The following is a 26,472-nucleotide window of genomic DNA, read 5'->3' on the forward strand; positions in this document are numbered from 1 at the left end:
TTTTTGTGTGCAATATTTGTGTTTTATTGGAAATAAAATAAAAATAGGTATCAGCAAACACAATATTTTAGCAATGCAGCAGTGCGCTACAGGGGAAATGTCAACCTACAAATGCCTTTTCCATAACTTTTAAATACTTCTCCATGTACAGGAAGTAAATGGGACTCCTCACAATAATGACCACCACTGGCATCTTTTAAAGGAGCAGTATGTAGGATTTAGGGGAATTTAGTGACATCTAGCAGTGAGGATTGCAGGTTGCAACCAGCAGAAAATTCTCCCGGTTAAAATTCCTTCAGGGTTTATTGTTCAGGAGGTTTTTAGTGGGAGCCGATTAACTGCAGAGGTCTCTTCCTCTCTGGTGATTTAAATCAGTCCAGCCATGGTGTCCAGATATCTCCTTAGACACTAGTTAAAGGTCCAAACAGTGTAATATATACAGCATCATACTTGCCTTTGGCCATGTTGCCCAGCTAGTTTGTCTCTGTCAAGTCGCAGGAAATGGCACTTCAAAATAAAAGCTCTGTGCAGGAAATTCACTGTACTTAAAAATAGTGTTTGCAAGTGACTTGCGGTCTTTTCAGAATGGACCCATGATCCACTTTAGGACCGCGATCCATCATTTGTGAATCACTGAAAACAATGAATAAAGCAGTTTCACATTACATATCAGTGTTTCTCAGAGGCTGTTCGGCTCATCACGGAGGAGATGCTAACTACGGAGGCCAACACGAAAACGCAGATGGCCCTGTCTAGCACCAGTGTTTGGTTTGTCCATTCTAGTCTACTGTAGAAACATGGCAGTGCAACATGGCGGACTTTGTGGATGAGGACCTGCTTCCTGTGTAGATATAAATGGCTCATTCTAAGGTAACAAAAGAAAACATACATATTACATTTCTGCCAATATATACCCCCTAAATCCTACATACTGTAAATGGTGACAATAAATTATGATAAGCAGTTTTCAGTGCTTAATATAGAAACAAGTATTTAGAATGATGTCTCAATATAAAAGGCTAAATGACTCAAAATATTTTACAATGCATTTGAGTTTGACACCAATCCTGCAATGCCTGTGCAATAATTTCATGTTTGTATTTACATATATATATATGTATTTAGAAATAAAACATTTAAATAGTTCAAATAGAGTCTCTTGTAAGGAAGCAAAAATAAGTGTTCTGTCAAATCAAAATGTTGTACAAATGTATAAAAAGCAGCTGCTAAACATTTGGCTGCCTCTCGTGCAGTGAGACGTGGGTGTTACTCTGCACTGTGTGTTTACGGGTCTGCTGCGGCGCGGACACTTGGTTTTGACACTGTGAAATGAAGGTGTCAGGGGTCATATCAGCTGTCCAGCTCAAAGTCTGTCTCATCATAGAGGTCAGGACTCGGGGTATATTTCAGCCGTGAGAACTTCAGGCAGAGAGTGTCTCCCACCTCGTTCAGATGGTGCAGCACCTAAGGGTGAAGGAAAAGTCTCAGAGCATGTGTGTATATGTTTGATTCAGGTGAAAAATACCCTTTAAAATACCCTCAGTGAGGAATTTGATGTTGTTAAATATTTGTGTGTGTGTATACCTGGTTCAGCATGGCTCTGGTGTGTGCTGCAGACAGACAGAAGCGAGCTCGGGCCTCTGTAATCGGTGTAGCCGGGAAGCCGACCACTACAACACCAATTTTCCTCTCCAGCATTTCTCGAGCAAAAGCCCTGGTCAGCAAAAAATAAAATAAAATGAAATGAAATGAAAAAAAAAGAAACTAAAGTGGTTCTTTTTGTCATATACAGACCTCTGACTGAATTAGATTATATTCTAGATTATACAACACACAGCAATAGAATCAGGGTGAAAAATCAATAGTCACTCACAGCATACAAGACTAAACAACAACTTATCTCACATTTCTTACATACTTCTCACATATTTAAGGTTTGAAGTCTCCAACATGTGCAGAGGCCCCAAAAGCCACCTCAGGATGATGGAGCATTTGCCGCTTTTACTCATCACATTAAAAGAAACATGGAATGTTGCTTCTTCGAGCCCCTCCAAATCCTTAATTATGTAGCTGGGATGTGTGGTGTTGATAAATTAAAAAGAACACATAACTAACAATTTTGAAGGGCTAGAAGCAACATATCTCTGATGACTTTTACTTTAATGAGTCCAAGCACTGAATACCTCTTCATTTTGTGGTGAAGTAGACAGTTCAGAGAGTTCAAACCCTAAAGGGACAGTTCACCCCAAACTCAAAAATTCATTTTTACCTGTAGTGCAATTTATCAGTCTAAATTGTTTTAGTGTTAGTTGCCGAGTGATAAAGTTGTTGGCCGTAGAGATGTGAGATGCACCTCTGAGCGAAGTATGTTACAGCTCAGCTGAGAAGGACACCATTAATATTTACATCTTGAGCCTCTCTGCCATGAATAGATGCACACTTCCTTCTGCGCAGTGATACAGTTGATGGGTGTACTTCGATAGAGAGAAAATAGTTCCTACATGAAACTGCTCACAACAAGGTCTGTGGATTATCTTGAGCAGCTGGGTCATGACTTCTGGACAGAGATATTGCTGTTAAGTTTTTCAAATGTTTTGTTTGAAACATTGAACACCACAAGCTGAGTGCCATCTAGTTCCATAATATTGGAGAGAAGGCAGACATCTCTATGGCTGATATCTCCAACACTCGGCAACTCACAACAAAACAACCTAGACTGATAAACAGCACTACAGGTAAGAGGAAAAATATGGATTTTTGATTTTGGGGTGAACTTCCCCTTTAAAATGTGCTCTAAAACGGATTAAATAAATCTGACACTGCAAACTTGAATGGTTTTCCATATTTTAGATGATGTGTAATTTGCGTGCAGAGCTAGTCCAGAATCTCAATTTAATGGCAACATCTTTAAGATCAACTTAAGTCATTAGGACAGCAATAATCCAAAAAGGGTAACAAGTAAATGACTAGAAGTAGATCTGATATAGCAAAGTAGCTACGGACACATAGCTTTAATACAGTTGTTATGCAATGCCTGAGAAATGCACTTAAGTGTTGTTACAAGACAACATTTCCAGACAGCTTTGAACGGAAAATAACAGTGAAATTGCTTTAAAATTATTTAAAAAATAATATTTAAGGATAAGACTGATGGACTTTTTTCCCAATCATCATTAATGCTCATGAAAACGGAGCGATGTAAAATCAGAAGCTACTGATTATATTGGGTGGAACTGGCCTTTTCATGGATATTAATGGTGACTCGCATTGAAAGACACTTTATACCCAATTGATTATACCTGAGTGGCTAAAGCAATCCTGGATTATACCTAATCAATACCTGATGTTGCCTCTTAAGTGGTTACAGGAACCCAGTCTACACTACTGATTCATGGAAACTCTGGAGTGTGTAATATGGCAACCATCCAAATCACTTAGTGATGACACACAGTGAGCTGACCTGAAATTGCTTGTGACAACAAAGGATAGTGAAGTTGATATTCATTGTTTCAGATTAGTCTACGCAGAATGAATTTCCTGACAATCTTACACTACTCTAAAAGAGGTAAGTGTTTTTGGGGAGAGTTTAAGTGTACTTACACCACTTTGCCTGGCATGTAGAGCAGGATGGGAACCACAGGTGAGTCATCATTGCCGTAGATGATGAAGCCCATCTCCTTCAGTCTGGCCCTGAAGTATCTGGTGTTCTCTGCCAGTTGGCGGATCCGTCTAATGCCTCCAATTAAAACAAGGACACCACCAGATGTACATGAGTAAAACACCAACTCACTGTTTTATGCGTATTTCTCCTGTCCCCTGCAGGGAGGGACATCACCTGTCAGTGGTAGCTAATGTAGTGTGAGTTCTCTGCAGTGCCATCTCATCCTGAGTCCTGCACCTCCATCTGGGCCATTCCAGCCTCCGCTATGAACTTGCTCATGATTACAACTCAGCTGCAGCAGCAGATGGTTCAGTTTTGTCCGTCTGACGGCATGGTATACGCACTCGCGCGTTGCCAAAATGAGGGTTTGCAAATTGGATACGATGGATTTCGCACAAAATGAGTGACTGTGGACTGCCACTGGCTCGAAGCCATGACTGAAACGGAATACAAATAATGCTAAAGGATCACATGTATTTCAGATAAATGTATTAGAATCAAAGACAGCAGAGGCGGGTTGCCCTGCTAACCCCCTGTGTTTTCAGATGATGTGAATCACTGGGGAGCCTGGCGCTCTGTGGCTGTAGCACAGTTTGGCATGGCCCAGCCTTGGAACACAACTCTGTTTCCCTCTGATTACCTGGGAACAGATTGGCAGTTCTTTCATGGGGATGTAAGAGAGCACTTTAAATCCCCTTATCTCAGCAGAGAGAAAGAGAAAGAGGGAGGGAGGAAAAAAAAACACAACATTCAGGCATCTGCCAAAAAGCAGGCCCCATTTTGTAAATTGTTCCTCTCTGCTTAGATAGAGGGCATGGGGGTCAAAAACCTGCTGCCAGACTCAGAAATCATATGAGTAGGTGAGAATGTGTGGATGTTGCTGTCTGTCAGGGTTTTTTCCCCATGTTTCAGAGCCGTTGCCACCAGTTTGCTTTAAAGTGCGAAATTCAACATAGTTGAGAAAGGTGAGGGGGACTGGGAAGGCTGAGAGAAAGAGGAATAAAAAGGTATCCGGCATATATATATATATATATATATATATATATGTACAGAGAAAACTTCCTGTCAGAGTGGGCTTTTATGGTTTTGTGATGGATGCTGGAGCTAATGTGGTGAAAGACTGCAGTGTTTGCTGTGTTCCCTGCCCTCTATAAGACAGGTCAAGACTCATTTTTCCACAACAGCTATTTCGCTGGGCTACGTCAGATGCAAAGCATGTCTGGTTCAGAGCCAGATGAGAAAGTTACTCATCTTTGCATGAAGCTACAATACACCTCAACCATGAGACACCAGGCTTTGGTCCTTGAAGTGATTAACCCATTACAGCACCCCACGACAGACATGTATTTTTGTATCCCACGCAGTTAACATGGCTGTTACTGTAAGTGTGTAAATATCTGCCATTTACCTTCCACTACTACCTCCACCACTACATATACTACTACTACTACTACTGCCAGAACTAAAACTATAATAACTCAAGAAGAATTGCTCTGGCAGTATCGCAACCGGTCTGGTAATGACTACTTCCCTGCCCTTGTGTCTGATGCCATTAAAGCAGAAACTTTTCAGCGGTACAGTGTTCCTCACAACACACACATGAAAATGATTTCCTCCACGTTAAGGTCACGTGTGCTCAGGGACTGCATGTCCCCCCTTTTCCTACCACTGCAGACCCCTGTAATTGCAACCACATTTTCTGACCAAGCAGCTGTTTGTCTTTCCCTGCAGGTCTGGACTTACTCCTCATGTTAACATTGGTGCTATCCTCTGGATTTGGTTTGCTATTGTTTCCATAAAAAATTATATTAAGGTGTAAAAATTTTTATAAGCCAGACATAATATTTGTCTGTGTAAAGAACATCAGGTTTGACGAGCATGTGGATAATAAGACTGAAATTGAGGGTGACGTTCACTGGTGGGAGTCGCGGTGAACTAAGACACTCACCCTCTGTGCTCCCGTCTTTTCCCATGATGCACTTCATGGCGCGTATGATCTGCTCAGTGACAGGAGGGGACATGGCCGAGGCATATACTGCACTGTGAGAGTGACTGCGCAGGTAGTCCACCAGCTCCTGCAACACAGGACAGAGACATTTTTGTAAAAACACTGATTAAATATATATGTAATAATATGTATTCTCAGAACTGCACTTCCCTGCACTTTTATTTTAGCACCACTAGAGCGAGCTCAACACCTGAAAATCAATTAAAATACCTCAAGTCATTTTTCTGTCATTATGAATGTCTTGGCATTGACTGTAAAATAGCTCTGGACCTGTCCCTGCTCTCTACTCTAAGGTAGCCAGCGCACTAATTTGAGAAAGAACCATTGCTGAAATGAGCCAGAATGAGGACTGCCATGCTCATTATTCGTAAATGTCAGCAGGAGATTAATTCTGTGAATGGTTGTCAAGAGAAGAGCAGGATTTCAGGAAAACGATTCGGTCATGGGTCCCTGGAGCACGTGTGTGTAAGTGGTCTGAGGTTGGGATCGGGGCCTGAAGCTGTGATGGGCTGCTGCTCAGTGGCTGCGCAGTGGCCAGCGGGTGCAGGGTGATGACACATAGCCGGAGATGCTGTCTGGCCACCATTTCCACTCACCGCCATCTGTCCCCACTGGGCGGCGGCTGCGGCTTCCTCACACATAAGAGGGGAGGGGATTTTAGGGGAAATGCTCAAACGTAGGATAAGAACCCTGAAACAACCTGACATCTGTTTTCGTTTAAAGCTGGGGGATTTTCACCGCTTTAGGGGCCCCGCAGGATTTTGGTGCGACCAAGATAAACCAGTTAAGAGAACATGTCCGAAATCCATCTCACGTCTGCGGGTGTGGAGTGACAGCTTAGAGTGTTTCCTCAGCCGCAAGGTGGCCACAATACTGATGTGGTGATACATGTCCACAGTGCCACAGAGCAGGAGCTGTGCCAGAACACCACACACACTACTTGGTTCTTCAACGGATGTATTTAATAACCTAATCTCAGTGCAATCCCAGTTTTGAGTAAAGGGTTAATGAATAAAAGCCTCTTTCATGCAAGGTTGAAGTGAATTAGAAGGAGCTTGAAGTGTATGTACTGGGATATTTATTTTTGGTACTCTCATAAAATAGCTGTAACATGACTGTTTTCCAGAGCACATCTGCAGAGTCTTTTGTCGGTCAACCCGCATCCACTTAATGTAGGATTTGGGGGATTTCACCACAACAACAAATACGTCAAATCTAAAGGCTTTCTCTCTCTTTTCCTGCCTGTTTCTTTCAGGGGTTTACTACAGCCAGCTGTCAAACCAGGCACAGTGTTCTTACTTCAAACATTATCATGCTTATTAAAAGTCATCCTGTTAAATCTGGAGCGCAGTTCCGACGCCCGCCACAAGAAGGGGCTGGCCCTCTGCCAGCTTTACCTTCTTATTATGGCAGAGCAGGGCTGAGCCGACATAAAGGCAATGGCAGGAAGGGTCCCTCTCTGAATACCTAATTCAAGCAACATGGCCGTTTCCTCCGTTGCTTTCTAATCAACTGCCACAAAACCAATGTGGTTATGTACTAAAGTGTACTTTTTAATGGAGTAAAAAAGAATTATAAAGGCCCGGAGTCACAGCCTGGGGAACATTTGTTGGACACGTGAGAGCTACAAGAGAGGTGGGGTGTAATGAAGTGTGTATGATTGAGTCCCACACATCTTTAAATAAAGACCTGGGTAAAATCAATATTTTGTACGATGTGTTCTAACCTGCTTTGGAGCCAAATGGGTTAACACTGTTCCTGTATACAGACAATGGCTGCCAGGTTGTATAAACAATGTCAAGAAAGTTTTAAAAATTCAGCTCAGTTATTTTCTAAGAATGGCAACTTGCCTAAAGCTGTTGGAATTGTTTCTGTGTGATTAATCCCACCTACGTACATTTTGAAATGTATCTTGACCCCGTTTGTGTCCAGGGGGATTATTTTTGCATAGCAACCAGACTAGTTTCTGCCTGACTGGAAAATCAGCAGGTCTACTGCAGTGTTTGCTAATTCAGTTTTTTTACAGGTGTACCACGAACTGGTGATTTGGATATCACTTAAAACAGTGATGATGAATTACATTACATTAAACTATTTCAGCTTGTTTTTGTCTTCTATTTTAAGCCCTTTCTCTGTATGTGTCTTTTTTATACTGTCTTGTGTTTCTCTTATATCTTCTTTAATATAAAGCACTGAATTGTCGTGTTGAAATATGCAAAACAAATAACATTGCCTTTCCCTGCCTCTCTCTCCTCTTGTTTACATTTACTCTTTACAGCCAGCTATGTGATTAAACACAAAAACTTGAGGCAATAAAGTGTTCTGAATATGGCCTACCTTAATAGAAAATGTGTGGAAGAAAATTAAGTTTTAGAATGAAATTCTGTAAACAAAAATTCTCAGGTGTAAAATGATTAAATGTATATTTATAACTAGGGCTGGGCATCATTTAAAAACACTAGTACCAGTATCCGTAAAGTGATACTGATACCAATACAGTACTTTAGGCGATACCAATGATGTGAATGGAGAGGCTTGTAGTGTATAGCCATACTTTTGAATGTTTTGGTGGCATCTCGGCATGCTGGACTGCAACTCCATCAAATACACCACGCTTAAAGGAAATGAGCACTTTAGAATGAAAATACAGACAGTACTTACTGACCCTTATGCCGACAAGAAGTCCAGTGTAGTTTTTTAATCCACAAAACTTGTTCGGGGTATCGGAGGATAACAGCTAGCCGAATTTTTCCATACACGTGAAGCGCATGGAACCCACATCCAAAATCATTTTGAAAATGTAATAAAACTCTGCTAATGCATTTCAAAAACATCAGAACGGCTTGAGAAAAAAAAAAAAAAATTCTCACCGTGGTCAGTTAGCCTGCAGGCGTGCTGTGTTTACATGGCAACTCGCACGAGACTCGAGAATGTTCAGAGACGTTCTTGTTCTCATGAGTCCTTCCTGCTGTTGGACGAGCCGTTCTGACGTTTTTGAAATGCATTAGCGGAGTTTTATTACATTTTCAAAATGATTTTGGACATGGGTTCCATGCACTTCAAGTGTATGGAAAAATCCGGCTAGCTGTTATCCTCCGATACCCCGAACGAGTTTTGTGGATTAAAAAACTACACTGGACTTCTTGTCAGCATGAGGGTCAGTAAGTACTGTCCGTATTTTCATTCTAAAGTGGCCATTTCCTTTAACTTCACCTCACCAAAGACTTTATGGATTGTAGCTGCTGCTGCAGGAGTGTGAGCTCTGCACTGAGGACAGTTGCGAGAGTCCGCCTGGCCGCAAACACACAGTGATGGGGCTAAGCGTTAGCATCACGTAGCTAATGTTGCCTAACAGTTATTTATGGGTTTAATGACAGAGTTGAGCTGTTTCAGTGCTGGTGTGAGTTTGTTGGGACTGTTTTTTGGCTTGGTGTTAGATGTGGGTGTTTGTTAGCTGGTGCTAATTGGGCAGATGGAGGTGGCTGCATCAGAAAGTTTGCTGATATGGTGGGGAGTTGCTACAGTCAGTGCAAAAGGCTCAATTGCACTTATCGTTAGAGTGGAGACATTTTGACACTAATTGGGTTATTTCAGTTAAGGTTAAGGAGTACTGATATCCAGCCCTTTATATAACTCATAAGATAAAAAAAAACAAATTGTACAAATTATATTCAGAATGACAGAACAATATGCAGTATATGAATATCAACTACAGTAAAATTAATAAAGCAGAGAGAGCTGACACAGAAAATCCCAAAATCCACAGTAACCTTTTTCCCTGCGATATAGCCTCCAGCAGCCCCAAAGCTCTTGGTGAAGGTGCCCATCATCACGTCCACGTCAGTTGGGTTCACATTAAACAGCTCGGTCACGCCCCTCCCCGATGGTCCCACTGCTCCGATACTGTGGGCCTCGTCTAGGTACAGATATGCTTTGTACTTGTTCTTCAGAGCGATGATCTCAGGAAGTCGCACCACTGAGCCCTCCATGCTAATGAGACGAGAGTCAAACAAAGAATACAGTTACAAATTAAACAATGTGGGCACTCACATTAATCAATTGTAGGCCAGACTGTTCAGGTGATCAGGTTTAAAAGGAAAAGAATCTGACCCTGGACCTCACTTTATCCACTGCAGAGGATCTGTACATCTGTAAGTGCATATTACATAATTTGACACCAATCTTCCAAGAATCTTTCTGCTGGCCTCTTTCACTTTACTCCCACCTCTTTCCCATCTCTTCCTCCCCTCGGATGCAAGCCTTTTAAGGCTACAAACAGACAGTATGAGTGAGTATATGGCTGGTGAAAATAGAGCAATCCCAGACCTGCTATCCTTGCTATGGCTGAGAACGTCTGCAGCCCAAATGACACAAGACAGGGTTTCACCAGGACGGACATGGACATCAAAGGCAGGGCCAGGATATAGCTAAGCATGCTTAGTCTTTATCTGAGTCTTTTGATGTTACAGGGAGGCGATAGATGGAGCATTAGTTCTTTCAGTGCCGTACAGCAAGGCAGCGTTTTTTTAATGTCGGAGTCTGACATCAGACATTATTGCAATATGATTACATGCAATTAAGTTGTCTCTCAAATTACCAGGACCGTTGTGGAACTAATAGTCATATTGATACCAACTGATGGCCATGTTCAAGACTGTCCTGTTCATTTGAAAAGAAGGTTGTCAAAAACCAATTTAGTAAACTTCACCGACTGTGTAAATGTGTGGAGGGGAAATTAAGTTGTCTATTAAGCAAAATAAATATGTGGTGTTTTAGTTCAAAAGGCCTGAAATGCATGGTGCATTTGAGGGTAAAAAGAGGGAAGAAAGGAGAGAAGTAAATGGCCGTGATAAACAGTTGGAACTGGGGGTGTAGCCAAGTCAATCTCGGTGGCTCCATTTGGCCTTGATTTGGAGCTAATGAGCAGATGGAGAGGGTCACTAAGACTCAGGATAGCTCACTGCTGGCCTGAGAGAGACACACAACACCTTGCTCTTCTCTCTTGTAATGAAACGGTACCCAACCATAGACACACACAGAGGGAAGCAATTGTAAAGGAGACCATTACAGGGAGTGCTAAACACTGGCTGAAAGCTCTCCTCAGGTTACAATTTAAGATTTCTACCTGGCTGTGCAAAAACTCTGCTAAAGACCACCTGGAAGCCTATACTTACAAAGATTGATACAATGGCTCAACTGACCCCCAAGATATGTGTCTGCGAGAGAGCGACTACACTGATGTGTGTGTGTTGTATAATGACAGCTGACCTATAGATGCCTTCCACCATGATGAGGATCTTCTTCCAGGGCCTGTGGGTTCGTGGCTGCCCAGAGCACACTGCCTCTCTCAGCATCTTCTCCAGACTGTGCATGTCTGAGAGAAAAAAAAGTGATGAAACAGGCAAGAACCCAACAATCTAATCTAATTTCAAACCTTATTAAGGTACAAAACAAATAGCTTAACACACAATGATGTTTGTAGTGTAGTTTAGTCTTGTACAATGAAATCAAGTACAATTAAACACTTTATACATAGAAACACATCCTGTTTTTAGAGTGTAGCAATAATTAGATGCAAGGAACTCCAACTAAAAGCCAACCACAGTAAGTTGAGTAATAATTTCTACAGGGCAGGGCAGTTCACAGAGTACACAAAGCACTACTTTATCTGCCAGAAACACCTTCCACAAACTACACACAGCAAATACCTCTGCAGCCTGATGCTAATGAACACCTGCAATGTCTGTATCAGGGCGGATTACTAACTGAGCTAAATATGGGTTTGGCCAAAGGTCTCTTCAGTGCAGTCTGCATGGTTGCTTAAAATTAGGATCAAAATTTTGGCTTCATCCAAATCATTTCCCTGTGGCATTTAGAGTTTATACCATGCAATGGCTACACTATTAATGTTCCTCTGCTGCAAGCCAGCAGATGGCAGTGTTGAATAACTGTGGTTTGCAAAGCAGCATTATTCAAAGTATGACCGCAATCCAACCATTTCCAGCCGAGCAGCGAGTAAACCTGTCACAGCTAATTATCTGTCATAGATGATCGATATTGCTCCCTCAGCACAAAAAAAAAAAACAGGTTTACTGAAGAGGCAGCAGACGCTCTTCTGATAAAAATCACTTCCTGAAGCTCCGCAAAGCAGAGTACACCTCACATTACCAGTATCAACACTGAGGAAACCAGACAGTGAAAGAGAAATCCACAGTGGCTGGGCTGTGTGCACAGACAAGAATGAGGAAAAGATTATTTCACAGTTAAGCACTGATTTGAGATAAGCCACACGGCCTGATGCGTGATACTGTATGACTGTGATGAGGGGGATGATAGTCTTTGCTACCATAAGAAACGTGCATACAGTTGTGGATGTCAACAAAGATGTTATTATCTTATCTTTGCAGTGACCCTGGGAATGTAAAAATGCTACCAGCTTTATAAACAAGCCATAACCTTCCATTAAATACATGTAATTATCTGAACGAATAATTACGCCAACCTTCAAAATAAACGTCCTTTATCTATTACTATTCGAAGTATTTACAACACACGTCTCACAAAGCTAGACTGGACAAACCAGTTCATTTGCTCTCTGGCATGAATTCCCGTCCTTCCATGTTAAACACACACCACTGAAACAAAAACAAGGGATATTAGACATTTTAGACAGAGATTTTTTTTTCACTTATCTGTTGATGTGGCCGAGTTGATCGGTTGAACCCTCTTAGTAAATATTGGCCTTGCACTAATAAAAGAGTGTCTGGTGCTGGAGGTATAAAAGCAGGGAGGGGTCAGATACTCAGGTGCCTGAGGGCTCTTTGCCTTTAGACAGACCTCTGGGATCTGCTTGGAGGACCCATAACTGACTCTGCTTGTACCTGTCAGGACACATTTGCTGCCAGAGGACCGGCTCATTTGTCCTGTCTCCTGAAAGAGCAGTGGATGTTTCCAACGCAAGCGTGATTAATGTTGTATCATTCATGCTAAATAATTCTCCCTATTCATCTACTGACAATGTATACTTTGACAAAATAATAGAGAGCATTTAGTCTAAGTAAGATGACATTTTCATATAAACAAACTTGTGTTTTGCTGCTCTGCTGCTCATGGAATAAAACGCAGTCGTGACTGTAAGCTGAACCCATTTCATTAAAGCTTTTTACATTTGCTGCTCTAAACACAGAATGTTAAGTAGGTCTTTCCTAAGGCAAATCCTGTACCGCACAGAAAGTAATGTGTTTTTCTCACAGCAGCAACAGTTTGGAATGAACAGAAGAAGAACTAGATAATGTGAGCATCAGAGGTGGCTGCACAAACAGAAATCCAAACTTCATCAAAAGATAATCTATGGCAAAATGCATCAGCAATGTTTATTTGGCAGGAGCAATGAATGTTACAGATGCTGGCAAACTGAAACACCACATTGGTTATAGCTTAAATAACGTTGTGTATCATGTCGTTGTAAGGTAGCCTGGGAACCAGACAATCTGCAAGCTCGTGTTTTATTTGCTCTGGCAGATGCGTCTGGTCCCCCTCCCGTTCAAACAGATTTGCAGCCGACCTGGCCCGCTTCGAGCCAATCACAAAAGTTTATCTAAAACAGGGTGAGTTTGATATGATGACTGAAAACTTGAGGAGCCTTTGTGTGTTATGCTAAATCTGTGATGATGTCATTTTTGGCTCGTTCATCCTCATGCCAGGGACACTACAGTGAGCATAAACCTAGCTTAGTAAAGAGGAGTGCCATTGAGCAGTTTTGAAAACAATGATGGCTGCATCTGCATCACGCTTTAGTGATTTGCAGTCGCTCAGTGCTACATTATGTTTTATTGCTCTGACTTATAATAGGTCTAACCAGTTCACAGGCATTTTGGTCTACAACCATTGATAACGCCCGTTGGAATTAAAAAATAAACAAAGAGATTCCAGACCTGCCAGGCTGGTTGTGAGACTTATGTTCCCATGAAAGAGTTACTGGACTTACTGTTGTGCTTGAACACGCGGATGGTCGCTCCTGACAGTCTGGCCCCTAAGATGAGAGATGTGTGATTGAGCTCATCGCTCAGTATCAAACAACCCTGAAAATCAGCAGAGAGAAAAGATTTAATTAAATTTCAATTCCAGTTAAACAACTGAATCACATGTTCCTGCAATCTGGAAATTAAAATTTCTTACAAACTCCACAAAATTCTTGTATGTATAGTACATTACACTATTTGGTTGTAATCTTTCATTATTGATAAGATGATAATATTTGCAGTGTATAAAGACAGTGTATAATGTTGCTTCATATTTAATGGTCTACACTTAGAGACAGGGCCAATTAGATTCTCTCTTGCGCACAGGAGAAAGCTTGTAAACACTATCATCAGTATACTGTACATGGATGAAAATCAGTGTAGCTGTGTGTGCTGCGTAACCATACTCTTGTGTCTGTTTTCTGAGAGGCTGCTTGTTTTTCTGCGTACTTCATGCTGTTGTACTTTGTCCTTGTAGAACGTTCTGTACAATATCTGTTGCTCTAAAAGGATCCACCTGGCCAATTACAAGTTAGCCCTCTATTCTCCTCCATGCCTCAATCATAATCCTCTATGTGTAGGTCCTCTGTGTATGATAATAGCTGAATGTACTGCACATATTCAGAAATTCTTTCATGTCTGATGAAGTTTCGACTAACAGACACATCACATTTTTCATAATGGAGAGTATGGTACTTCATAATATGCCATAAAAATCAGCATGCAAATTAATTCAGCTGTTCCAGGAAATTCTCTCCACAACATTAGCATATTTAACACTGAAGCTCTAAGCATTTGACTGCATTAGTTTGAGTGAACTCTTGTAGAGGGTATGTTGACACCGTCTCGGTGACAGATACCCTCAGTTTGGCCTGGGGTCCAGCTGGCCTGGTCCCTGGTCTACCAGCAGCTGTCACTCTAATGTAGCCCTGCCTGCACAGTGAGGCCTGTCCTGGCACAGCCTGTCCCTGTAGGATAGAGTTGGCAGTGTGGGTTGACCCCCCAGCCCCTGCAGGGTTACTGCTGGGGGCTGCAGCCTAAGGGGCTGCTACACCTCTTGAGCTGCATAAACGACCCCGTTCTCATCACTTAAAGAGTCAACCTCCCCTTCCCCTGTCCAGTCCAATCACAGATATTCATGCTGTGTGTTGCCCCTGGTAACCCGTGGCTGTCTGTGTGAGCCAGGCTGGTGTGCCGCCAGGCCAGAGTATGGGTAATCATACCCTTGAGTTGTGCTCTTAACAAAACCTGCCCTTCCTTGTCATGTGACTGAAAGCAGCTATGTATGCCCAGAGCCTCATCCTTGCGGCTACTGTAATGTTTAATTATGATTTTAATTAATGGGGGTGGGTCGGGAGTGTCGCAGCTGAGTTTAGTTGACTGTTATTCATTAATTTAGGCCATATGCGAGAAAGGAACAAAAGCTAGGCTAATTAGATTAATTTCTGCTGCGCTGTAAAAATGATACCCATGTATAGCAGGATTTCCTACAATCAGTGTGTGGCATTAATGGTGTAAAATCACAAACCTTGCCAACAAGTGCTGGAATGTTCATCGAGTTGGTGGCGAAACCCATCCCAAACGTCATGGAGGACTCTACTCCGAGAAAATTGGCCACAAGTTGCTCCAGCTGTTCATGGATGCTCAGGTTACCTACAAGATAGAAATCACAAAAAGATGTCTCACTCTGACGAGATCACTGTACTTGTTTGTTAATCATGTCTTTGGGTTTTCTAGTTTTTATCATCCAATCGCAAACTTTGACAGACTTGATTGCCTCCTGATAAAAAGCAAGACACCCTTATGCAACAGCCTGGACTAACTGCACACGCAGCACCAGCCCCAAACACTCTAGGCATTTGAAGAGATTTATAAAGATTCAAGATGTGGTGTATTTGTAATCTACTTCAACTACCCCCCTTTTTCATCCCAGGTGATATCGAGACGAGCCGTGCAAAGTCTAAAATGGTTGTGCAGCACATTTTGGGACTGAGGCAGTTTGTTATAACCCAATGTGACAGGTGGGGGACCAGAATTAATTTAGAAAATTGATCAGATTGTAATCTGTTGCCTGACATGGTGTTTTTCTATTTTGTGCAATAAAAGTGGGATTTTCGGGCATCTCTGGGGTGCTTTCATTACTGCCCTTGTGGTCAGCTGATAAAAAAAAGAACTGCTGTTATAATTGTGAGCTACAGGGAGAGAGGAGGCAGTGAAAGGTTCATATGTACTGTATTTTATTGCTGCTGGCTGTGGGCAATGTTATATATGGTTGAAATACAGTACAACATATAGGTTCAGTAAATTTGAACCCACTGTATACTCACTATAGAGTTACTATAGTAGTTACTAGTTATACTATAGAGTTAAATATTACTCTGTAGTACTATAGTACTTTCATAACTGTTGATAAGTGTTTTGATGATAAATTATATAACCACTGTAAAGATAAAACTGCCACCATCACAACAGAAGCACAGTAAATCTGTCAGTAAAAAGATGTCTTTAAATATTTGTAGGTCTTTGAAATACTATAATATTAAACAAGTTACCAGTGAATATAATAATCTGGCCTGGCTTTGAGATATGTAATGCCACTGAGGCAATTCTTAAGAAAATAGTGAATTGATTTAACATATATGGGATATTAATCATTATAGTCATAATCAATAAAAATCAGTAACCACATAAGCAAGCATCAGAAAGTTCAAACAGACTGAATGGTTGAGGAAGGACAGGAAAATGGAGTGATGTGTATAAAACTATAACACAGCGAAACAGCTCTGCCTTTATGGTGATCCCAGTCAAATCGATTCATACATTTCCTCAACCACTCAGGCTCACAACCCCTGCTGGCATGTGCAGCGTTTTTGATCAGACTGCATCGGCATTCGCTCTCTGTATAGAACGTTTTACTCAGCTGTGGCTTCATAGAGATGCCCTGCCTCCTTATTGATATGCTAACCTCATAAGGCTGCCTGCAGTCTGGATACTCTTCAGGTAAGAGAGAGTGGAGGGTCCTTATTAGATCCCACTCACTTTTCTTGATTCACATGCATCTCATTAAGCGTGGCCCCCTGTCCTCTGAATTACCAAGGTCACCATACTGCCATCACAATCATCAAAGCTTGTTGACTGAAAAAAAAAAAAAAAAGCTATATAACAACTGCCAAGGTTGGGGTGCATTATCGTGGAGAGACAATAAAGATTATGTTTGCAAATCTCCAAGCTAAATCCGTGTCTTTCATTGAAAACCTGTGATTGAGGTTTCTCTTCAAAGGCTTTACAACCAGACGAGAAAGAAATGCCAGGAAGAGTTAATAATTTCTATCACCAATCTCGACTGCAGTCTCAAGAGAAAGTACAACAATGGCTTAGTCTCATACACACACACAAAACAGCCTTATAGCTGTACATTAGTATATTAGTGTACATATAATGGTGAAATTCTTACTATTATGTGCGTGGCAGCTGCACTTAGTATGTCTTGGTATTTTGTCATTCATTTGACTACATGACATCATTATCTAATACACTGTATGTTAATGATTGTAGGAAAAGCAGGAACCGTGAGCTATCCATTAATACAAATCTATGAATGTTTGACATGGCGGTTTACTCACAGGGCATGCTTTCAGAGCACTTTGTATCTACTTTAACACGTCTACCCAATAACAAAAATACCTCACACTGCGCTACATATACTGAAGGGGAATTGGGGAAGAAATATTTAGAATTTTTTAGTAACTTTTGAACTGAACTTGACATTGCGTAACAATCATCTCTAGAAGTTGACCCAAAAGCCTAAAACTGAACTGCAGTTTCTAAAAGAATTAAATATCAGATAACGTAGAAGTGGAGATGAGATGAAACATTTGAAAAGAACCTTGCATCAAGAACATTTTCCCTTAAATCTTGAGAGGATGTCGGAGGCACAGACAAGAGTAGAGTGTGAAATATTCTTTAAATCATCATCATTTTAGTTTGAAATAAACTGAGAGCTGGTAAATTCAGTAGAACCACATCCTGCATAACACCAATACGAATCCCTACATGTGAACGAAAACACTGGTGATAGCGTCACTGCTACTACAGAGATACTTGGGTCTTTAATAATTGATGCTTAATAAGGTCTCTGGGGAGAAATGCTTGTTATTCCTTAACCCTCTCTGTGAGCCAGCTGAAACACAGATTACAAACCCAGGGAAAAACAGTCCCATTTTAAAAGAGAAATAAACATATAAATAAATCACATAGATGAATAATGGATGGTGCAGAGGAGAGTGTGTCTGCGCATGAGGGGGGTACTTGCACTCTAACAAACCGACGTCTAAGGAATGATCACATGCCCTTTAATTCCTCCAGTTTTCTCTGTTCTTGTCAAACTGCTGATATCATGAAACACCACGCAGCCACTCAACCCACTCTGAGCTTGTATGTCAGCTCACCTTCTGCTAGCCTGCTCTCAGCAGATACACAGCACAGTGTCAAAAGTGCCATAAACTAAACCTCACTAACAGAGAAATAAAGGAACCTCCTTTCTTAAGTAAACTTTGCTAAGAGTGTCCTGTTTAGTGAGCTCCACAATGTTTACCCATTGTCAGGGTTTGACCAGCAAACACGCAGCTTTTGACAGCCGTCACATTTCACTGCTGCAACACAGCTGTGCCAGAACATGAGATCCTGGCACATGCAGGCACTTAAACACCATCAGAAGCTGGGTAAAAGTTCAGAGGATAAAATATTATTCAAAATTCCTCTGAAGCCACAGATCCCACTTTCTGATCTTTTCTGTTCCATCACTCTCCTCACATATATTCCTTTTGCATCCTGCCTAATGTCCAGGGCGTTTCATAATGTTACATTCCACTATGATATAATTTCCCCCACCTCCCAGTGTGGACCAGTATGTAATGATCTCAGCTTATGCCCAAATGGTACATAATTCAACAAAGGTTGAATAATTCATATTACACTGCAGCCACTGGAAGATAATTAAACATGCGGGCAGTATAACTCATGAGAAAGATAATAAATCGTGGCATATGTGATGAGGGAGATGGAGTTTTATTTCCAGTTTGATACTCAACTTATAGTCAGTGTCATCAAGGTCTGCCAGAGACTTTAAAATAGATGCACATGTAAGAAATGAGAGGCACTGAAAGATGAAGTAAAAAACATTCCCTGCCATATGCGCTTTTAACTTGAATTATGAAGTGGACCTTTTTCACTCAAGACAAAATGAATACCCTTGTTGAAACTAACTTAAAAGGGATAGTTCGCCCCCAAATCAACAATGCGTATTTTCTTACATGCAGTGCTATTCATCAGTCTAGACTATTTTAGTGTGATTAGCGAAGGGTTGGAGATATCGGCCACAGAGATGTTTGCCTTCTCTGCAATATAATGGAGCTCGATAGCACTAAAGCAAAAAAACAAAACAAACATGTGTCAGAGCCGCCTCTAGATTCTGAGGAGGCTGAGGTCGTCCGACATCTGCTGGACAATGGAGAGGATGTTTAATGAGTCTGTGCTATCCCGTTTGCTGTTGTTTGCTAGGGCAGCAGGTTGAGGGGAGCAGATGTCAACAGACTCAACAAACTCATCGGCAAGGCAAGAAACATTGTGAGGGTGGAGCTGGACTTTCTGGTGGCAGTGTCAGACAGATGGAAGATGCTGTCTGAGTTATGGGTCATCTTGGACAGTGTCTACCACCCACTCAGTGATGTGCTGGTCAAGCACAGGAGTACATTCAGTGCCAGAGTCCCCTAAGATGCACAGTAGAGTGCCACAGAGGGTCACTCCTGCCTGTAGCCATCAATTTTTTTAACTCCTCCCTCAGTGTGTCAAACACTCTTGGACTTAATTCAGCCATCAGCAGTTCTAATTCCATGATTTATTTATTATATTTCAATATATATATTATACTGATTTAAAGGTACAATAAGTCTGTGCAACACTGTCTTAACTGTACAGAGATTTATGCAGTAATTTAACTGGGCAATATTCTTTTCAGTATAATAATTTATTCTTACCAACAACACACCTGATGAGCATACAATGCACATATTGTTCATAGTATTTTTTATTCATATTTCTATTCATGTATATATTGTGTTGTACATTGTAGCATAATATAGATATTTTTAAAAAATTCCATACTGCTTTTATACATTGTAATATTGCATAATGCACATATTTGTACACACATTTCATACTTATCATATTATACATATTTTCTATATTTTCAAATATTTTATATACTAGTGTCAAACACTGTAGCATGATGCAAATTCTTTTTAGATTTTTACATACATTTCTACTGTCCTATGATTCTCTATGCTATACATCAGAGCGACTGTAACGTTTTACAATTAACCTGGGGCTCAATAAAGTATTTCTGATTCTGCTAATCTACAGACCTTGTTGTGACTGGTTTCACATAGGAACTATTTTCTGTCTTACAAGCGACACCTGTCAATTGAATCGCCACAGAGGAGGAAGTATGCATCTACTGCTAGCTTACCTGGCACCACTGAGGTAGCTAACGTTACAGCTCAGTGGAGGGGGACACCATTTATGATTACATCCTGCGCTGTCACAAGCATGAGCCTCTTATGCATGAGTAGATGCACGTCTCCTTCTGTGTGGTGACATGGTTGGCAGGTGTAGTTTGGTAAAAAGAAAATAGTTCCTACATGAAACTGTTCACAACAAGGTCTGTGGATTATCTTAAGTAACCAGGTCATGATTTCTGGAAAGAGACATTGCTGTTGAGTTTTTCAAATGTATTTTTTTGGCACTTTGAGCACCACAAGCCGAGTGCCATCTAGTTCCATTATATTGGAGAGAAGGCAGACATCTCTACGGCTGATATCTCTAACCCTTGGCAGCTCACACCAAAACAATCTAGATTGATAAAAAGCACTACAGGTAAGAGGTGAGTATGTATGTTTTTGATTCTGTAGTGAACTGTAGCTTTAAGAAGACAAGTGCCACACAGTTTTTAAATCTGTACCACTGCACACTGACCACAGACTCACCTATTTCCTGCCTTGTGCTGCAGACACTAACCCCATACTGACGTGTCGTCTCTGCCACCGTTTTCAGGAAATCAGCATTGTTCTCAGCAAAACCGAGGTAGTTGTAAGAGCCCATGTTGATGACATTGGGTATGGTCCTCCCTGTAAACCTGCAAGCATGTAAACATTAGGAATTACTTTCTGTTGCCTCCTACTTTTTTCTACTTACACACACACTCAGGGAATTAATTACATATTTAAAAAAGTAATCAACATTCAATTAAGAAAATTGCTAATCACGAACTTGCTTCTTTGTCAGTGGAGTTCATTTCATGAGGAGCAATTATAGCGATGTTTACTGTATATAAGGTAAACAGCAGTGACTGCGTGTGTATGGGCATTCATTATTCCAATTTCCTTGGACATTTTCTTTTTGGGAATATAATCAAATATTCACAACTCATTATGCTGCCCTATAATATGTAAATAAACATGCAAATTGGGAAAAGATGGAAGGTGTGTAATAGCTTCTTGCAATAAGGCAAGCTGATGTAAGTTCATGTGGTCTGTCAAGAGTGCACAGCCTCACTGTGCATTAGCATCAGAGTTTTAACAGTATTTTAGGAGAACTGCTCCATTTCATCAACTGACCTACTTCCTCTGACTGCGCATGTAAACCTGCACACCACTACAAACCGTTCCTCATGCCTCTGTGATGGAAAATTATGGTATTTTAGCCTTTTTAACCTATAGTGTGTTCTGCATGTGTTGTATAAGGTTACTTGTTTTGATGAAACTGAACTTCTCACCTAATGATATGTGTTACTGTGTTACTGCAGTGTTAGATACAGCAGAGGCCTAATGGGAGTAGGTTAAAGGTTACGTGCCAGGGAGGCTCCCACACTATGTGTCCTTGTGAGCCTCAAGAGATGTGTCTTAGGGATGCTTACTGCAGAAACCACCTGAGTGCCACATATTTTGACTATTACATGCATGTGTTTTGGGAACTATAAAGATAGCATGGCTGAAGAACATCTAGGCACTCACTCACTGACTGACTGTTCATGCGGTTGCATGTGTGTGACTCCATTCATGAACGCTTATTAAAACTCAAGAAAGACAGTCGACGTGTGAAGACTTTTTCTTTAAACTGTTCATTAAATAGTTGTTTTGCCACCACACCTCTTTACCCTATCACCAAACTTAACCACTGAAGACAAGCTGACTGCTCCATTTCTACTTTTTCCAGTCAGGTTGAACCTCTTAAAACATGTAATCCACCCTGACTACCCCTCTTTCCTGATTCATAATGTCACATCCGCTCCCTGTGGCTCTTATGTATTCCCTGACCCTGCTGAGCAACACAGAGCTGCCTCACTTGTGTCAAAGAATTTAGGACTGACATGTCCTCACTGATGACACATGGACTACATCTAAAATTAAAAACTAACAAGCTTTTTAGCATTGACATTTAAAACATTCTTGAGCTGAGCAGTATGTAGACCTATACTAGAATATGTCTAGTATACTATATCACAGATGACTGGATGAGAATACCTAAAGGTCCAGTTGTAGTCATCGGACACCCTCTCCATCAGGTCAAATACAGGTCCCGGCAGGCTGCATATGGGACGGTTCCAGTTGTCTCGTACCCTCATGTACAAGTTTCGAGTGTAAAAATTCTCAAAATCTTGATAAAGCGGTATGAAAGCCTGAGAGCAAAGAGAAGCATCATCAACAGCTTCACAGTAAGCCAGTGCCAGAGTGTCACAGAGTGGTGAAACAATACAACAAAGTAGGTGGACGTAAGGAAAACAAATCTCTTCCATGTTTCTATGTTGTACCATGTTGAAATTAAAATACAAACTATGCATTATTTGCTTTAGTTTTGTGACCCGACACATTCCCTTGCCCATCCTCTTAAAGCACTTTGCCCTGTAAATAGGGGCTCTTCATATCATTTACGTGAGATGCCCTAACTCTTGATGACCACACAGGTGTTCGTTATATTGTGTCTACCTTTGTACTCACGGCAGGTGACTTCTGTAATTACCTCATAAACATTCAAACCGCCTTCTCAGTTTTTACCTTGGTAGGAGATTCAGATCTACACTGCTGTGGTCTTTACGCTGCCTGTATGTTTTCACACACAGTGAACCCCTGACAATGCTACTTACCAAGATTATTTGAGCATTTGCCTTCATTAGCCCCCCCTCTGTATGTCTGATCCAATGACACCACCATTACAGTCTCACCTTAACTTCACACTGCAAATGATTGTTGTCAAACACAGGGAGCAAACTGCCTGGTTATTCCTTGGAGAGACTGCTTTATTGTCTCTGCCTATGGACACACTGCCTTATCAAAATAATAACCAAACATGCTAACAGCATTTGTTTTTGTAAGGTTACAGGTTTTTTTTTTAATATGAGCCACGCAAAACAAATCAGTACTACTAACTTATCTAACAGTGAGTGTGGTTTTTAAGATTTAAGAAATCATATCTATGGTAATACAATGGCTCTCATGTGGCAGTGTTGGGGCCTTATCTAGGATCTGAAGCACAGTAACGAAGAAAGAACTTGAATCCTCTGAGATTTAATTAGGTCTTCAACAGATATTCTCTGTGGTGTCCCGTCTCACCCATGGCAACATTATAGTGCAGAGGAACATGAAGGAAGGAGGCAGAGAGGGAGCTTAAGAGCAAAAATTGAAATAATTAGGGGGAAACAAAAAGTGTTGACACCCAAGGCGTGCATGCTCCCCTATTCAAACTGTCTGAGTGCATGCGTGCGTCTACAGTATGTGTATATGCCTGCAATTTGCCTATGTTTGTGCTGATTTTACGTACCTTCTGTTCCACTCTTTCCTGGGCAAGGTGGCACTTCTCTAAGCCCACGGCTCTGAGGAAATCTCTGAGGTAGCCAAACAGCGTGACAATGCCAAAGCCCAGGTATGTCAGGACAGCCACGTACATGGGGGCCTGTTCAAAGGACTCGTGCCTGTGCTGCCTGGAGGCGACACCAGTCCCTGGGCCATTTTTCTATACAACAAGAGGCCCACATAAGCTCTCTTACATTGCAGACAAGACAAGAGAGAACAATACCGTTTGAATAAAAGTGGCTCGGTTTCAAACAAAGGGATGGGAGAGGAGGAGGGAGGTATTGGCCTACTGCTGCACTTCCAGACGTCACTAACACATATTTTTCAGTCTTTCCATTCCATCCATTATCTGTAACCACTTATCCTTTACAGCAGGGGTGTCAAACTCTGAAGAAACTGCCAAATGTTTTGCTAGTGCTTCAGCAATAATATGCCACCCATACTGTTTTAACACAGATTCCTTTGTACTGAAGCTGCTGGTTGATATTTTGCACAATGTTAAATATCTTTAACTAAGACCACAGTACATTTTTTTACTGGTAAGACTGGAAAAGCCTCTAAAGCAGCATTTTACACGAAGCAGGCTACTAACTAACTTGCTCCTGACACCTGGTAGCTCTTATTCTTCACAAATGCATCAATATTGCACGTGCAAAAAGTCAACTAGTGGGCCGGATTGGTGGATCAGCTCTGGCATATGGGCCATATATGTTTGACACCCCTGCTTTACATGGCCACGGGGGGCTGGAGCATATCCCAGCTGACACTGGAGAAGAGGCAAAGCACTGTACAGTACAGTACATCCTGGACAGGTCACCAGTCAATCACAAGGCTGACACAAAGAGAAGAGACATACAACACATCACACTCACATTCACACCTATGTACAATTTAGAGTCAACAATTAACTTAACCTGCATGTCTTTAGACTGTAGGAGGAAGATAGAGAGACTGGGGAAAACCCATGCTGACTGCAGAAACATACAAACTCCACACAGAGGGGCTGCAGCTGGCTGAACCCTCATGCTGCAAGGTGACAAGGCTAACCACGGTACCACCACCATGACACCCACATATTATTCAAGGTCACGCCAAGTAAAAGCTGCTATATGGGATCATTTTTGCATTGCTCACATTTGAATAAAAAGAAGATGATTTACAATAATGGATAATTTGAGTCTACAGTATAAACCAGCATAAATGACAGTACTGAAAAGCCGATTTGGACTCAAAGCGTCATGCTTTTTCTAAATGTAAGAAAGTCAAAATATGCTTAAGGAGAGTTAACAGAGAATACACTGCTTTGGAAAGCAGAAGTAGCTGCATAAACCAGCATAAAAAAGATTTTACTAACAGCTGTTGAAACAATGCAACTTGCACAAATTTCAATTAAAGATGGCAGCCAAAAGTGAGGCTTTATTTGGAACGACTCTAACGACAAAATTAATAAATACCTTTATACTTATGAAAATGTAAATATCATCAATATTGGCCTTGATAAAATAAACCTGTGTTGGTTGCAGTTTTGGTAACACAGTTGTTTGACACCATCTGCAGCACCAAGGAGATATGTCACTTCCAGCTGCCATGTTTGTTTGGTGAAGCACTTGCAGCTTAGATAAACAAAATCATTTTTCGTGTAACACAGTGAGTATATTATTTTTAATTATCTGTCCAGAAAAGAGGATTGTGGAAGCATCTTAAAACAGTGGTAAGTGCTGTTGAACTAGTGTAACTAACTAACTAAACTAGGGTTTGAAAAGTCACCAGTTAATGCTTCCTTTCACAAAAACTGATACCATGATGCTAATGGTCATATCAGACTTCAGGTAAATCCATCGCTTGAGTGTCGGGCATTAAAAGTATTCAAAAAACATATAAATAAAAACTTAAGTTGTTGGACTAAGTGAAACCGTTACAAGTGGTGTTATGCTACATTGTTAAATTACAACCATAAAGTATGGGATTATACATAAAAAAAATCTTAGCCTCAAAGCAGGTGACTTAATTTGCATAGACAAACATCTGCACCAAACTTAAGTAACCCAACTTTCATAATGAGGCAAAAGGTAATAAAAAGGCTTAAGTGTAAACAAACACAAATGTAAACGAAAGTACAAAGTGGCTTCACCTTCCTCACCTGTAGACTGAGCCTGAAGGCAAAAGAAACCTGCTGTTGCAACAGGGAAGAGTTTCAGGGCGGGGTCGTTTGTTAATTTATTGCTGTTTGGTTTGCATTGTTCTTTTTGGAGGAACTAACCATTCTTTTATAATAAGAACGACAGCAGGCAGATCATGCAGTTAGTTTTTAATTATTTAAAATGTAAATAGCGTCATATTGAGCTTTGGGTTGCTTAAATATCACGTCACAACTATTGGTACCGTAAAAGACACAATGGCACAACTTTATTTTACGCGCATATAGCCTGGGACGCTTTAAGTATAGCGGTGGTGTGATTTTGGTGGTTTATATGCAGCAGGTGAGCAGCCTCTATGGGTTACAAAGTTTGCCTACGTCACAGAGGTCGTATCAGGTAAAGAGCCCCGTAACTGCTGCTCAATTTCAAGACAATCTCTGCAGGGAAATAGTAACAAATATATGACTTTACGCAGGAAGCGTGAAACAGACGCACGAAATAATCTGGCGCACAAACGTGTTTGTGTGAGTAAATCCAGCCGCTGACAGACATACCTCTCTCCTGCTGTTATAGCCATTCTGGTTCAAATGTGGTTTTAAGTTGCCTTTACCCGCAGTCTTTGCCATATTCCTTGACGCGCAGCAGCGACTGACTGTGTCCTCTGTTTGACTGTCAGGTAATACAACCACCGGTGAGCTTTACTTCACTTACAAAGGTGACTTCCTCCTTTTGTTGCTTC

At 41.1% G+C, this 26,472-nt stretch overlaps 1 protein-coding gene across 2 annotated transcripts; it reads right to left on the bottom strand.

The window, feature by feature from the left end:
* On the bottom strand, window positions 1-26,472 carry sptlc3 (serine palmitoyltransferase, long chain base subunit 3). 2 transcript variants are annotated; one of them, XM_033614071.2, is made up of 12 exons: window positions 26,288-26,472; window positions 23,564-23,755; window positions 22,270-22,424; window positions 20,734-20,882; window positions 15,219-15,343; window positions 13,657-13,750; window positions 10,938-11,043; window positions 9,440-9,659; window positions 5,610-5,736; window positions 3,601-3,736; window positions 1,585-1,714; window positions 1-1,464 (listed from the first exon to the last, which is right to left on the bottom strand). In XM_033614071.2, exons 1-12 carry the CDS (start codon window positions 26,357-26,359, stop codon window positions 1,351-1,353), a joined length of 1,620 nt encoding a protein of 539 aa, XP_033469962.1. In that variant the 5' UTR covers window positions 26,360-26,472; the 3' UTR covers window positions 1-1,350. The 2 variants fall into 2 exon arrangements, with proteins under 2 accessions (XP_033469962.1, XP_078016683.1); XM_078160557.1 differs by having other exon boundaries at window positions 26,344-26,445.

This window comes from Epinephelus lanceolatus, chromosome 17 (assembly GCF_041903045.1).
Source record: "Epinephelus lanceolatus isolate andai-2023 chromosome 17, ASM4190304v1, whole genome shotgun sequence".
Lineage (NCBI taxonomy): Eukaryota > Metazoa > Chordata > Actinopteri > Perciformes > Serranidae > Epinephelus > Epinephelus lanceolatus.